The sequence below is a fragment of the Hipposideros armiger genome, unplaced genomic scaffold (assembly GCF_001890085.2).
Source record: "Hipposideros armiger isolate ML-2016 unplaced genomic scaffold, ASM189008v1 scaffold_541, whole genome shotgun sequence".
Taxonomy (NCBI): domain Eukaryota; kingdom Metazoa; phylum Chordata; class Mammalia; order Chiroptera; family Hipposideridae; genus Hipposideros; species Hipposideros armiger.
In genome coordinates this window covers 848,940-864,969 of record NW_017731891.1, presented here as the reverse complement: position 1 = coordinate 864,969, position 16,030 = coordinate 848,940, and the positions used below count along the sequence as shown (strand labels likewise).

Below are 16,030 nucleotides of genomic sequence, written 5' to 3'. Positions count from 1 at the left end.
GTCTGTTTCAATAGTAAAATGGTGATAAGAATACCTACTTAGAGAATTATTTTGAGTATTAGGGATATAAAATGCCATCATAAAATAACACTGAGGATCATTACCATTTGCTATTATTGGGTCTGTGTACATGTAAAAAAAATCAGGATTTTTGAATTCTGTGAAAGTTCAGGAATACAGAGTTGTATGGGGTGGAGGTTATATACTGGAAAAGTTGCATACATGCATAACATTTTGGCTTATAAGTTGTTAAAGGTTGTTACCACGCAGCTGTGCAGCAGTCTATGTCACCCCCCCTGCCCCCGCTGCGCTTAACCCTAAACTGACCCTTTTTTTGAGGATACTGCTCATACACTTTGTGTCTCCCTGTTTGGCTCCAAAGTTTGGCCGGTTAGTCAATGACAGGTAAGATTCTTGTGGGAGGAACAACCTAAAACAGGCACAGTCGGGTGGAGACCATTAGGAGAAATCTCGGGGCTGATGGAGGTGGGCATGAGCCCTCACTCACCCCCCAAAAAGACTGGAGGTTTTTTACCTCTGTAGCTACATTCCTTCCCTCAACCTGCTTGGGAAGTGACCTGATGGTATGATAGTATCTGTCTTCAGCACAATAATCTTATCTTCCTGGGATCATTTGCATATAGGGTGTGTGAAGGCAGAGCATTTGTCTTATTGCCAGCTTGCAGGCATGGGTAATTTGGCTTGAGCTAGTTCTCAGGAATGAGACTCACAGACTGTGGAGAGAACAATGCTACTTCTGGGTAGGTGGAGAAATTAAAGTGGTGTGTCGGCCAGATTCGGGGCTCTTAGTCCACGAGGCTGGAGACCCTTGGCCCCACACTCATTTAACTCTTGACTGCTGTTTCTTTTATTTCTTAACCGTTCACCGCCCCCTCTCGCTCTCCCACTGCTCATGTGTGCAGGATGCAACAAAGGGTGTTTGTTATACACCCTTCAAAGTAAAAGAAGCCTCGAGGATAAGTGGTCGAGTGGCATCCTATTTAAGGATGATGGGGATCCAGGTGTAACTGTGAGATCTCAGAAGTGGCTGGTGGTCCTTCCATTGTGCACGTGGCAGTATTGCTTTGATTTGTGGTCACAGTCATTTTCTACAAGGTTTGTCATTTCTGAGCTTTTCAATTTCAGTCTGGCTTTGAAACATTTCACCAAAACATGCCACCCCATTTCCAATTTTTTCATATTAATTGGCCTATTTGAAGGTCTTCTTTTCCTTTCCTGGCTCTGTCTTGGTAAATCAACACTTTATATTTTGATATATAAAAAATATGTATCTATATATCTATTTTAAACCCTGACACTCAGCAAATTCCATGTGACCTTGAGTGACTAGAGAGGTAGCAAAGAATTGAAGTTCATTTTGGATCCCTGACTGTGAAATGCACTCCTTCTCCTATGTTTCCAGTTCCTTCTAATCCTGATGCCTATCATATTCATAGTTTATTAAAATTCAAGAGCTAGCAAAAGTTCTCCCCCAGCCTGGTGTTAGGCCTGCATGTTTGTCCTCAGGAGTATATGTATCACTTAGTAGGAATTAGACAATACTAGGGCTTCCACAAGGTTTTCCCTGGACACACAATTTGTACCCTGGGCCCACTCTCCAGTGTCCATGATTGCTTGATGAGCCCTGAACCCTAAACTTATTTGTTTATTTGAGCTCATTAGATGAGAGTTTTTCTCCCCACCAAAGATTGTCTTGAGGAATGGAATTAAAAGTGTGTGTGCGCATGTGCGCACACACACACACACACACACATATACACACCACACACCACAAGTGTACACTTATAAAACTATCCAAACACCCGACAACCGTTATGCGATTGCTTGTAAACCAGCAGGTACTGTGGTGTTTCATAAAGTTGTGTTATTTACAAAGCTCTGTTCTCCTTAACTGCTTGTCCTCAGAAACTTACCTGTCTAGAAGGGGGCCTCTGAGTATTGTTTGCTACAGACAAATAGCTTCCAATACTCCTGCAAACCCTTTTGGCAGGAGCATAGAATCAGTAATCCAGGGATTAAGTGCCAGCATTGTCGTTTGGGGTTTGGGGAGTTGTAACTACACCTAGACCTAGGACCAAGAAAGTAAATCGGGGAGCAAATCATTTGGGCTTTATTTTTCCAGCAGACTGGGTGATTGAGGGTTATGTCTTATAACAAGGAGGCAATTTCTTCTAAATAAGATGATAAAGTGAATGTCTTTGGGCATCGTCTTAGTTTTTTCTTCATCTTTTTCAGTTAAACAAATATTTAATTTATACCAATTACAATCAAGTCACTGTTCTGGATCTCCTTTATGCTCGTGTTATTTTATTTTCATTTCAAATTAATCATTTTTTGAAGTTTGGTAACACATGTGCATTGTACCCTAAGTTGTACAGTGAAAAATGCATATAACTCTTCTTTTCCACTCCTGTACCCTAGCCCCCTGATCCCTTAAACTGTTCAGTCCTCCTCAAGATTTGCACCAGTTTCTTATGTATTCGCCCAGAGATAATCCATGCATAGACAAGCATCTATGGTTATGATATTCTTTTTTTTTTTAAGGTTTTATTTGGGAATTGGGAGAGGGGAACAGCGTTGGGGACTCGGGGAAGGGAAACAGACAAGTTGCTGTCCTTTTGTTTTCAGTTTAGTTGTGGAGGATTTCGATTCACTGGCCCATGTTGGTATTATTATGATCTTCCTGGGTGAGGCAGCTGCTCACCAGCCATTGGATGGCAGCTCACGCCAGCTGCTGGCAGCTCATGCTGGCTGCCAGCCACTAACGGTAGCTCATAGCAGCCCACTGCAGCCCTGCTGCAGCCTACGCCGTTGCTGGAGACTCACGGCAGCCCAAATCCAGGTTGAGCTGTCGTTGGCCATCTTAGCTGTAGAGGGCGCAGTGCCACTGGCCCTCATGTGGGATCCAAACCGGGGCCCTGCTGCTCAGAGCTGGCGTCCCAAACCAACTCTTAACCAACATGCCACTCCGCCGGCCTTATAACATTCTTTTTCTCACACAGATAATGCTAGCATACTGTGATAGACTTATTTTGGTGGCCCTCCCAATGAACTCCCTGTACTTAAGCCCTATCTAACTCCCTCTTATATTGGCTGAGCTTGGCCATGTGACTGGCTTTGGCTAATGGTGAACTAGCAAGTGTGATGCAGGGACAGGCTTGATAAGTGCTTATACATTGGGACCTGTTCTGGGAATGCTTACTATTGTGATACTTGTGTCAGAACCCAGAAACCACCAATTGTGAGGTACCCAGCCTAGCCAGTGGAGAGGCTACACTGGAAGAGAACTGAGGCCCCTGCCAACAGCTTGCAGGCAAGCAGGCATCAACCTGTCAGCCATATGATGACTGAACCATCTTGGAAGTGGAACCCTCCAGCCCCACTGAAGCCACTCCAAGTGATGCTATGTGGAGCACAGACAAGCTTTCCCTACTGAGTCCTGTCCAAATTGAAAAATGTGAGCATTCGTTATAAGCCACTGGATTTGGCTTGTTATGCAGCCGCAGATAACTGAAACAACACTATATATTTTGTGCCTTGCATTTTTCACTGAATGATAGATTGATATCAGTCTATTTAGTATTTTCAGGGTTGCCTCATTCTTTGTAAGAGCTGTATAGTATTCCATTGTATGTCTGTGCAATAATTAATCATCTAATAAATAGATGGACATTTATGTTGTCTCCAGTCCTTTGCCGCATGCTTCTTTTTGCACATAAACATTTATTGGCTAAATTCTTAGACATAGAGTTGCTGGGTCAAAGAATATATGAACTTGTAATTTCAATAGGCATTGCCAAGTTGCTCTCCAGAGAAGTGACACTCCCACTGGCTCTGGGAATTCAGTTGATAGGTGCCAACCCGAGTAGTGAAAACTGTGCCACAGTGAGGTTGGAATGTTACATTTCTCCTTTAATAGTTTTTTCATATATTGAAAAGCCATTTGCATTTCCTCTTTAATGAACTGCTTCTTTTTCTGTTGGATTGTTGACCTTTTTCTTATTTGAAGGAGCTCATTATATATTAAAGAAATTAGTATTTAGTTTGCTTAATGTGAAGCAAATCTTTTTTTTTCCCCTCACTTTCTTATTTATCTTTTGCCCTGGTCTGAGCAATTTTTTTCTCTTATTGTGGTTAGATACTTGTTTATCAGTATTTTATAGCTTCTGGATTTTCTTGTTTTGTTTTGTCATATTTAGGCTTTCTCCACTCAGATTATATTAATAATAGACATGCTTCTATGTTTTCTTCTACTATTTTTATTATTTTGCTTTTTAAGTCTTCTTTAATCTATCTGAAATGACCTGATATATAGGTTCTAAATTTATATTTTTCCAGATAGGTTTCTGAAGTGGCTTTAGATTTCCCAGTTATCCATTAATATTGTTATGCCATGTCATCCTTATACACGATTTCTATATTTATGCCACAGATAATTTCAGTTTATTTATTGAATTCAACAAACTGTTTTGAGTTGCTATCCCATACTATTTTTCTATACTATTTTAGGAAATGCTGTAGTGAATATTTTAAAAAACAATTCTTTATAATTATTAATCTTAAAGTAGCTTATAATTTCCTTTGTGGATATACAAATAAACATTTATGTTCTTTTTTTTTTGTAAGATTTTTTTATTGGGGAATTGGGGGAGGAGGGGAACAGCATTGGGGAATCAGGGAAGGGGAACAGACAAGTTGCTGTCCTTTTGTTCTTCAGTGTAGTTCTGGAGGACGTCGCTTCACTGGCCCATGTTGGTGTTATCATTGCGCTCTTCCCGGATGAGGCAGTTGCTCACCAGCCATTGGACGGCTGCTCATGGCGGCTCACGGCAGCTCACGGCAGCTCATGAAAGCTCATGCCCACTGCCGGCCAGCCCCACTGCAGCCTATGCCGTCGCCGGCGACTCACGGCAGCCCAGTTCCAGGTCGAGCTGTTGTTCACCATCTTAGCTGTAGAGGGCGCAGCATCACTGGCCCTCATGTGGGATGCGAACTGGGGCCCTGCTGCTCAGATCTGGCATCCGAAGCCAACTCCTAACCAACGTGCCACTTGGCTGGCCCCGTAAACATTTGAGTTCTACTTTAAAAATTATTTAAATTTTCATCCTGTTAAGCGGCTCAAAATCTAAAGACATGCTTTTTTTTGTTTGTTTTTAAGTCATGTACCATATATAAGGCCTGTTCCCAAATTTCTGAAACATGTAATAGTACTGGTATCTAATTAAGAGAGTGGGACCCTGTGAAAGGAAAATCATGTCATGTTAATAGAATGGCTGAGGCCACATCATTATGAGAAGAAATTGGGAAATGACACTTGTACTGTGGTACATTAAGAAAATGGGTCCATTTAATTTGGTGATGCACTTGTAATTTTATGTAATGACTACAGCAGTCCTGAATACCTAGGAGTGACACCCAGAGGAGACAGAACTGAGAAGTTCCTTGTTAACACTTAACTTCCTGTTCTTCCAGCTTTCCCCCTTTGGGCTTTCTTAGCCCAGGGCTCAGGGAGCGTACTTCCAGACTTTTTTTCACAGGCATGTGGTCTGACCCTCTGGGGCCTGGGAAGTCTGCATTTCGAACATGTGCCTGTGTTTATTAAGGATAGTTAACCCCTACTAACAGATTGAGATAGACACCCCTAGAAAGAGATACAGAATTAGGGTGTTACCTAATATTTGTATTTGCATTGCAGCAGCTCCTAAAGTTGGAGCTGAAAGAACTGAGTTCTGTGGAGTAGGTTTCAGGTATTAGCCAGTTGCGGGGGAGGCTCTCTTAGGACACCCATGGGCTGCTGTGCCTACTGTCTCTGTCATAGGCCCACCATACTTGTTCTGTCTCGGTAAGCTGTGTCACGCTCTCCTCCTTTCCTACAGAACCCTCCACATCTTCTAGGTAAGAAAGACATTTCACTAAGGTGGGCAAGTTGATTTCTAGGTTCAGAGTCACAAAATATCGGAGCTAAAAGGAACCCATCTGAACCCTTTCACTTGCTAAATAGAGGTGACCCTTGAATAACACGGATAAGTGGACCTGCGTGGCTCTAACTCGTGTTGTTCAAGGATCAACTTTTTAGATCCGAGGTTAGGAATCTATGGCTGTGGAGGGCTAAGGGTAGTTAAGTTTTTACAGAGTCAAAGTTATACACAGATTTTTGACTGCATAGGTGTTGGCGCCCCTAACCCTCAAGTTGTTCAAGGGTCAACTGTAATGTCTTTATAGCTTTCTTTCCCTGCATTTTCTGCTCTTGGACCCTTGGGATGTTTTGACACCAGTGGCATTGTTTTCCTTTTTCTCAGTGCCAGACAAGCTGGGATATTTGGGGAAAAATTTAGTTTTAAGGATAAAAAATGTTATTTCTTTTCCTTTTAGATCCTGTCTAAGCTTCCTTTGCCTGCTAGGGGCCGGGAACCAGAAATGAAGCAGAGTTTTGCCTTTGACAATGCTGGCTATGAAGGTAGTCTGGATGGTGTGTGCCCTCCGCAGACATCCACTGGCACCATCAGCATATTGGGCATGACCTGCCAGTCATGTGTAAAGTCAATTGAGGGCAGGATTTCCAGTTTGAAAGGCATTGTGAGCATTAAGGTTTCCCTGGAACAAGGCAGTGCAACTGTGAAATATGTGCCGTCGGTCATGAGCCTGCCACAGGTTTGCTGTCAAATTGAGGACATGGGCTTTGAGGCCAGCATCGCAGAAGGAAAGGCTGGCTCCTGGCCTTCCAGGTCCTCGCCCTCCCTGGAGGCCATGGTCAAGCTGCGAGTGGAGGGCATGACTTGCCAGTCCTGTGTCAGCTCCATAGAAGGCAAGATCGGGAAACTGCAAGGAGTAGTGAGAGTCAGAGTCTCACTGAGCAACCAAGAGGCAGTCATCACATATCAGCCTTATCTTATTCAACCCCAAGACCTCAGGGACCATGTAAACGACATGGGGTTTGAAGCTGTCATCAAGAACAAAGTGGCTCCCGTGAGCCTGGGACCAATTGATATTGGGCGGTTACAGAGCACCAACCCAAAGACACCTTCAACTTCTATTAACCAGAATGCCAGTAACTCAAAGACCGTGGGACACCAAGGGAGCCATGTGGTCATGCTGCAACTGAGAGTAGATGGAATGCACTGTACTTCTTGTGTCCGGAATATTGAAGAAAATATTGGCCAACTCCCAGGAGTTCAAAATATTCAAGTGTCCTTGGAGAACAGAACTGCCCAAGTACAGTATGACCCTTCTCGTATCTCCCCAGGGGCTCTGCAGAGGGCCATTGAGGCTCTTCCACCAGGGAACTTTAAAGTTTCTCTTCCTGATGGAGCAGAAGGGAGTGGGACAGATAACAGGTCTTCCACACACCACTCCCCAGCCCCCTGCCAGAGTACCCAGGTGCAAGGCACGTGCTGTACCCTGGTGCTTGCCATTGCCGGCATGACCTGTGCGTCCTGTGTCCAATCCATCGAAGGCTTGATCTCCCAAAGGGAAGGCGTGCAGCAAATATCAGTCTCGTTGGCCGAAGCGACTGGAGCGATTCTCTATGATCCCTCTGTAATTAACCCAGAAGAACTCCGAGCTGCTGTAGAAGACATGGGGTTTGAGGCTTCGGTCGTTTCTGGTACGTAGTTGCTACATTTGACGTGCACTCTGGAGTCGTTCCCTTTCTCTTTGTGTCTTATGCGATAGTACCTGCGTGGTTGGACAGGTGAGCCATACTCACTGCCTCACATGTCGACCCTGGTAATAGAATTCTGCAACTTCCTGTGTTAAGTTTGTCAGGATAGAGGAAATAGAATTTCCAAGTGTTTAGATTTTTGCCTGTTATGTAGCTGGGACTATAATGCTATAACATAAGGTCCTTGGATAAGACCTTGGCTTCCTTTTTGAAGAGAACTCTGATTCTGCATGTGTGTTTTTTTGTTGTTTGTTGTTGTTTTTTTAAGTACCCTGGGAACATCAGGCCCTTCTCTGTCTAAAGGAACCATTATCACTTTCTGTGAAGATTTCTCTGCTACACAAAATAAAAACAGAGCCTTGGTCTCACCACCTGGAGCCCATTCTCTTGAAAGTGGGAATTAAGGAAAGGATGTAATGATGATTTCCTTTGCCCTACTGGTGGCTGTGAGAAGAGGGGTGGGGGGTGGCAATCTTCACAAGGCAAGGTGCCCACATGCCTTGATGTCGCCTCACTAGACAGAGTTTCCGGGGTGGTGGCTTTCCCTGCCCCTTTCTCCTCTCATTGACTGTTCACTTGCTGATTTTCTTTCATGTCCCTTACACGGGAGCCCAGAAAATGCAGCATCATTTCTGGGCACCAGGACTGTGTGGGTTGTGGGCTACTGAGTGAGTGCCACACCGTCTCTCCTGGGAGCTTAGGTGGTAGTGAGAGGGGGACCGAGGAGAAGGAAACCATTGCAGTGTAGCGGGGCAAGTCCTGTGCAAACGCAGGGGAGGGGCACCTGAGCCAAGCCTGGTGGCTTAGGAAGGGCTCCTCGGGGAGAATGAGTGGGAATGAGCCGGTGAAGGGCAGTGGACCAGGGAGGGGGGTGATCGGGAACATTGGAGGCCCAGGAACCAGCATGGGCAGTGGCCTGAAGCCCGAGCGGCAGCGCAGTGTGCTGGGAAGCTGCAGAGGAGAGCAGAGTGGCCTGAGTGTGGGGACCCCGAGAGGGTGGTGAGACCGAGGGGGGACAGTGGCTGGGCCACCTCGAATGGGGCCTGCATGTCAAACGGCCTTTGGACTTTATTACAAAGGCAAGGGAAGTCACCAGTGGATTTTAATCAGAGGAAGCACAGATCAGGTTGTGTTTTAGACCAGCCAGTATCAGGGCGCAGTGTGGATTGAGGCAGTGAGACCATGTAGGAGCCTGGGGGAGACATGATGTGGGCTGGAGAGCAAGAGATGGATTTGAAAGACACCCAGAAGGTCAGATCCACCAAGCTTAGGGTCAGATTAAGGGTGTGTGATGGGGGTGGACCAGGGAGGGAAGGGAGAGCCTGGGATAAGCCCCAGCTGAGGTAGATGCTGGAGGATGGCTGGGTTCCTGAGTCCTGAATTCTGGGGGGAGAGGGGCTGGAAATGCAGATTTGAGCAGTGGGAGCCAGGGGGGATGACAGAAGCGCTGGGAAGGGTGAATGTGAGAAGGGAAGAGCAGAGGAGGAACATGATGGCACTGGTGTGGAAGGAAGGGACACCTGGCAGACCTTGCAGACAAGTGACATGAGAAGAGGGTGGCGTGAAGAGGCTAAGGTTTAACTAGGAGGTGGCCATGGTAGGATTTGCTTCAGGGCCCAGGTCACGTGGGAGCCCCGCTTGCATGGTGGTGAGGAAAGGCAGACTTCCCGCAGCTTAGGCCCAGGAGGGATGGGGGTGCGGAGATAGATGGGAGGAGTGGTTGAGAGAGAGGCTGAAGAAAGGATGGAATGTGGACGTTTTGTGAGGGACAACTCTGCAAGGTAATGTTTTAAATGCCAAGGTACAGGCCCTGTGTGTCAGAGCAAGTGCAAGCTGGACTAGGATGTGGACAATTTCATCAGCCTCTGGCTGCAGCTTCATGCTGGAGGGAAGTGGCCGACCCGTCACTAAGAAGAGCTCGTGGGCAAAGCCCACTGGCCATGCTCAGGGCCAGCGGGACGTGAGTTTCCCACATTTACTTTCCAGTGGCCACTGAGATAAAGTGTGTCTCCTTAGAAAGTTTGCTCTGTTGTCATGTGTTCCTGCACACACACACCCTTAAAGGGAGTGAGTGGGTAAGTCATGAGGAGTGACCTGGCCTCATTCTGTCCTTCGTACCAAGTTTCAGGAAGGAGGGGTTTTTTTTCTGTGGTTTGTGTATTTTAAAAAAATATATAAATCAATAAGGAAAACACAATAGAAAAGTAAATCCTGTACTCAAAAGGTAAGAAGTTTAAGTACTGAGTTGTCATCTGTTATATTTGTGTGAGGTTTAAGGTCTTTCAACAGTGGAATCAGGTTATTGGAAGTAAAAAGAAATTTGTGTTGAACAACATAATCCAGAATAATTGGATTTGAATAAACGTAAAAGAAGAAAACAGTGATTTTTGTTGGCCAGAATTATGAGAATTGCATTTATCCCAAGAAGTATTTAGGGATCAGATTTAGCAAGTAAAAATATAGGATACCTAGTTAATTTGAATTTCAGATAAACAATGAATAATGTTTTAGTATAAAGATATCCTGCCCAATATTTGGGAGATACTTATACTAAAAACTTATTTGTTATTTATCTGAAATTCAAATTTAGCTGGATGTTCTGTATTTTACCTGGCAATCATAATTTAGTATAAATTGTAAATTGTGCCGGTGACTACTTTTTATAGCTATGTAAGTGTTAAAAAGGCATTATTGTATTTGATCCCTCTTTCTGGATTGACTAGGAGCTCCTTGAGGACAGTCTTCAAACCACTTGATCTGTTTCTCCTTTGACTCAGTAGCGCCCAGCACATAGTAGGTATTTGTGAAGGAAATGAAAGAGAAAGAAAATAATGGGCTGTGACTAGCAGGGCCTCACAGGGTAGCTCTGCTGGAGGGCTTTAATCTAGGGAACTATTTACAGAGATTGTAGAGAGCTGAAAAACCAAACAGAATGGGAAGGAAACCCAAGAGATAAATAATAGCAGAAGCCACGACCCCCAGGCAGGTTGCCTGGTGGCAACTGGTGCCTCTGGAAGTACCAAGGGAGAGGCTGTGGCCTGGAGCTGGGGTCCCAATAGACAGGTGGGAAACACTTTCATTTTCCCCCCTTTCTGTCCTGTCATTTCTCACTTCTTACCTCCAGTGTGCCAAATTTAATCAGAAACCAGTTGACCAGGGAGCCTGGGAAAAGTGTTTGCTGGGGTCATATCCCTTGATAATGGATAATGGAGGGAAGGGGATGGTCTGAGAACAAATATGCGAGTGACAGGCATTGAATTTCAGTCAGCTTATTTGACAGCTAAAAATGCATTTAGACCTGGTTTTTATCTAGAAGGCAGCTCTGCATTTGTTCACTGGTTTGCATGGCAAGTATTTTTTGAATGAATGAGTAAACGGATGAATGGATATGTGAATATAGTGTGAGAAAAAGTCATCTGTCTGTATGACATGCTCTTCTCACCATTATAAACGGGTAATGTCATTTTCAGGGCATTGTTCTCTCGTCCCAGCATGTGTTGAGGATCTTCTGGGTCCCAGGCACTGTGCTGGCTGCCGTGAAGTCCCCAGAGGCAGCCCAGCACCTGCCTGCCTGCGGTTCATACTCTTAACAGGGTAGCAGATCACACCATCCAAGGCAGATTTAGAATAACTGCAACAAGGTATAGGGAAAGTGTTCTTGGGATTCAGAAGATAAGGAGAAAATCCAGCACCTGGTTGTGGGGCTCCCAAAGACTTGATGGGAGAGGTAATGATGGAGCAGGGCTTGGATAGGATTTCAGCAGGCACACGGGGCAGAGGAGACACAAGCACAGGCCAACAGGCAGGAGTCCTCCAGGAATGTCGTTGGAGCAGTCTAGCTTGGATGGAGCTTGTATAATGATGGGAGATAAGGTTGGACAGGTCAGCACCCTGGTCTAAGCCACCATCATGTCTCCCAGATCCTGGAAGAGGCTCTGAACTGGTGTCTCTGCTCCCTGGTTTTCAGCCTTGCAGTGTGTTCCCTGCCCAGCATGCACAGAGATCCTAAGAGGAAGAGTCCTTATGGTGGTTTAGAAGCCCCCTCCCTCACCCATTACGTTTCTGACCCCTTTGGATTCCTCATAGCAGGCTTGTTCTCACCTCAGGGTCTTATACTTGCTGTCTTCTCCAGCTGGAATAAGTCCATGTGATGTACTTCATTTCGTATATGGTCTTCTAAACTTTCCCCAAAGCATATATAATTTATATTTAAAAATATGTAGGTTTGTATTATACATCGTTTTATAATCTTTTTCCCTCCGCTATTTGTCATAAACATCCTCAAGTCCATGCTTATGTCTGCAACGCCACGCTCAATGGCTGCCTAGCATTCCATCATATGGATGTACCATAACTTATTTTCCTATGGAACCATTCCCACCTATTTTGTCTGCGGATTATTATAAATAATACTGATGGGCATCTTTGAGGCTAATCTTTGTGCACATATTTAATTATTTTCTTATGATAAATATCTGAAAGTAAATGCTGAGTCACAGGGTATAAACATTATTTCATTTCATCGCAAATATTTATTTTGCCTCTACTAAGTATCAGGTAGCTAGAGGTATTGTTTTTAATAATACATATTGTCAAGTAGGCCTCCAGAAAGAAAGCCTAATGAATTTATATGCCCACCTGTAGTGTTAGCATAGATTGATAAAGGACCCAGCATTTACTCATACCTCAATGTTGGAGAATGGCAATGTGTAAATTGTAGGTTACTAAGGGGATATGAGATTCTCTGTAATAGCACGAATATTATTGAAATTGTCGATGACGATATTTGGATAGAAAGGCAGGTGATCCAGAAAACTGGTAATGGACTGAGGAAATAGGGAGGAGTTGGACAGATGCAGGAGGGCTGATGGGTGTGCGAGTTGGATTGTTAAGAGGTTGGGGCCACAGAATAGATTTTGTGAGTTTGAGATCCCAGGAGTGGGGTCATTTTGAACAATGACAAAAGTCCAGGAGAGTAAACCTGTGCTGATGGGTGAGGTGATAGTCTCTGCTCAACAAGGCAGGGATCCTATAAGGCCAGAGTATTGGAGGGTCTTCCATGAAGGTGCTGAAAATGTCGATCAACTGGACTCTTAGAAAGTGAATAGAAGTAGTTTTAGCACTTTTCAGAAAATGAGCAAAACATTTCAAGATATGAAACATATAGGCCTGAATGTGGACATTTATTAAAATAATAGAGCTTCTAGAAGAAAAGATCATGAATAGTTTCAATGTTGATGTAGACAAATATGTTAATAGAGCACAACACACGAATTAAAGTTGGTTTGGTTGATTGATAAGCTAGGCTTCATTAACATTGACTTCTTTTATCAAAAAAGACACCACCAGATAAGGGTGAAAACAGACCACTGGAAGCAGATATATGCAGTGCATTCAACTGACAAAGAATTCACGTCCAGAATATATATAGGACTCTACGGAAAGTAAGAAAAAGGCAAACAACTCAATCAAGGTGTTTTGGGTCATTTTGATTCCCATGGGGACTGAGTGAACCTCTGCTAACTGGAATGCGGTAGTGGTTAAAAGGACATATCCTGGAGTGAAACGGACCGGGTTCTCCGCTAGCTTCACGATTTATGAGCTGAGGAGTTTGGGCAAATTAATTTCTTATAACTCATTTCTACATCTATCAAATGGGGATAATAGTATTCACCACAGAGCTGTTTTAAGGATTAAAGGAGGCCATACATGTGCTTAGCAGAGTGCCTGGTGAGTTCTTATTATTGTTACAGTCATCATCTAATTAGAGCATTTATCTAGCCAGACATTCCATGCCTAAAGTAGCGGCGTATTTTCATGTGTCTGTAATTGTGTGCCTCTGTCTCTGGTTGTGGGAGGAGAGGGAGAGCATGATGAAAACGCCAGCCATGCAGCTTTCCTTTGAATATTGTCAGGCTTCAACCTCCTGCTGTGAAAGAAAAGCCAACTGTTTGTCCTTCTAATTTGAATGGTTTCTGACATTTTATTCTAGCAAACTGTTCTGGAAGCGACAGTGCAGCCAATTCCACAGCGCAAACTGCAGCTGGCACACCCGTGTCCACACAGGAAGTGGCTCTCCACGCTGAGGGGCCCCTGAAAAACCATAGCCCTGGCCACTCGGCAAAGTCCCCGCAAGCCTCCGCAACAGTGGCACCACAGAGGTGCTTTCTACAGATCAGAGGCATGACCTGTGCGTCCTGCGTGTCTAACATAGAGAGAAACCTGCAGAAAGAAACTGGTAAGAGACGTACACCTGTGTTATGCTGGGAATGCTGCATGTGAGCTGCCAGACACTGCAGTCAGCAAAATGGGGCGCCATGCTGTCAGACTTTGCATTGACTGCATTTATCAGTAGCCCTGATAATCTAGTAGCAAGTTCATTATGTGATTAGTATACATGTTTGTCTAATGTTCTCGGGTAGTTGGCATCTGTTTTTTAAGAAGTATTTAGTTTGTTTGAGGTAAAATGTGTCTCTGAGTAAGTTAGCCATGGGAAATCTAATTCAGAGGTCATGGCACATTCCATGGGTGGCCTCAAATAGCTTGTCCTAGTCGTATCTTTATCTTTCCTCTCCAATCCCATCAATCTCTTAGTATCAAGTGAATACAGCCTGCATTTTGTGAAATTCTAATTTCAAATATTCGATCCTGTTGTCACTGTAAACTGCAGAGTGCTGTGGAATTGCCAAAGTCTTCTCCTCCAAACTACATTTCCAGTACTCTCTTAAACCTGAAAGCGTAACAAAAGTCCTGTCCCAACTTTTTTCTTGGAAAATACCTTAACCATGACTCTCCCTTGCCACCAGAGTCAGGAAACTTTCTCTCTTTCCTCACTCCAGTGGTTCCATGTGTCTTTCTGATTGGTCTCCCTGGCCCTTAGAATCAACCCTAAATTAGGCTGACCCTTTTTCCAGCCTCTCTTTCACTGTGCTTTATAGCTTCCTGGGGCTCTAGAATGACCATTTTCAAACAGGTGTTATAAGACTTCCTTTGTCATCCATGGGCTGGCTGCTCATAAATTTAATATGTCATGGTGCCTGTGTTTTTGTTCCTGTATGAAATCCCTCATTCTTATCCCTCATGGCATCTTTTCTAAAGCATATCATTGCTCTCATTTATTTGAACAAGCCTTTTTTTCCCCCCTTAAACTAACACAATAGTGTTAGCAAGATAGCCTGTTGGATTTCTTTTTCACTCCTGAAAGTGATCAGAAAGTGAAAAAGAGTAAGGAAAACCACTTTTGAAAATTATTTTTCTTTATATGAAAAGTTACTGGAGAAAAGTCTATCTTTTATGTAATAGTAGTTGCTTGCTGCAGACTAGATCCCTTACTTTGAGTTGCACGCACCCATCAGTGTCTTCTAGAGCCTGACCCAAAGTAGCCCCAGGCCAGTAGCCTGGGCATCACCTGAGAGCTGGGTTGACCTGCAAAACCTTAGACAACACCCCAGACCAACTGAGCCAGAATCTGTAGTTTAGTAAGGTCCTCAGGCGATTCATATGGCCTTTAAAGTGTGAGAAACATTGTTCTAGAACAGTGGTTGCCACGCTTGGCTGTTCATAGGAGTCACCTGGTGAGCTTTAAAAAAACAGATGCCTGGCACACACCTGGGAGATTCTGATTTAATTGTTCTGGCTTAAGGGCCTGTCATGGTGATCATTCAAAGCTCCCCCAAGCGATCCTAATGCACAGCCAAGTTTGAGAACCACTGTTCTAGAGACTCCTGGGGCACACGTTTTCTTTGTTTGGTTATGTTGAACATGTCACTCCAGAGGCCTTGCCTAGAGTGTTATAGCTGTGGCCTGACGGTTTTAGGTATTCTCTCCGTGCTGGTTGCCTTGATGGCCGGAAAAGCAGAGGTTAAGTATAATCCGGAAGTCATCCAGCCACTTGAGATAGCTCAGCTCATCCAGGACTTGGGCTTTGAGGCGGCAGTAATGGAAGACTACGCAGGCTCAGATGGCGACATTGAGCTGATCGTAAGTACCGTGACTGAGCTAGAGCTGGGGTCTAGAGGGCTGCAGGCCTCTGACAACCTGCAGATGTGTTCTGATAGCAGCCATGGCTGTGATCAGTCGGCTTCCACCATCTTGCTGCTGTTGGGTGTTCTGTTTTACATTGAAGCCAACAAGGACCTGTTCATTTTGTGAAGGATGTGGCTATTGCAGAAAGTCACAAGAGTGGATCCCACTGGGCATTAGGAGGAGAAGGAGAAGGTGGTGGGAGTGTTGGAGAAAGAGGACTTTAAAACGGTGATTTCCTGAATTGGTGGTTTGAGAGTTGAATAGCACACACTCCATAAAGCCTAGATAGAGGGAAGCTGGAATGCCGGCAGTGTCTCGAGGCTA

The 16,030-nt window shown here is 44.5% G+C and overlaps 1 protein-coding gene across 3 annotated transcripts in view; it reads left to right on the top strand.

Annotated features, from left to right (window-relative positions):
* Positions 1–16,030, top strand: part of ATP7B (ATPase copper transporting beta) — a 96,229-nt gene that overhangs the window by 45,136 nt on the left and 35,063 nt on the right. For all 3 annotated transcript variants that reach the window (XM_019668891.1, XM_019668890.1, XM_019668889.1), the window contains 3 exons: positions 6,394–7,624; positions 13,674–13,919; positions 15,498–15,661. In XM_019668891.1, coding sequence (XP_019524436.1) covers positions 6,394–7,624; positions 13,674–13,919; positions 15,498–15,661 — 1,641 coding nt within the window. The remainder of the gene's footprint in view (positions 1–6,393; positions 7,625–13,673; positions 13,920–15,497; positions 15,662–16,030) is intronic.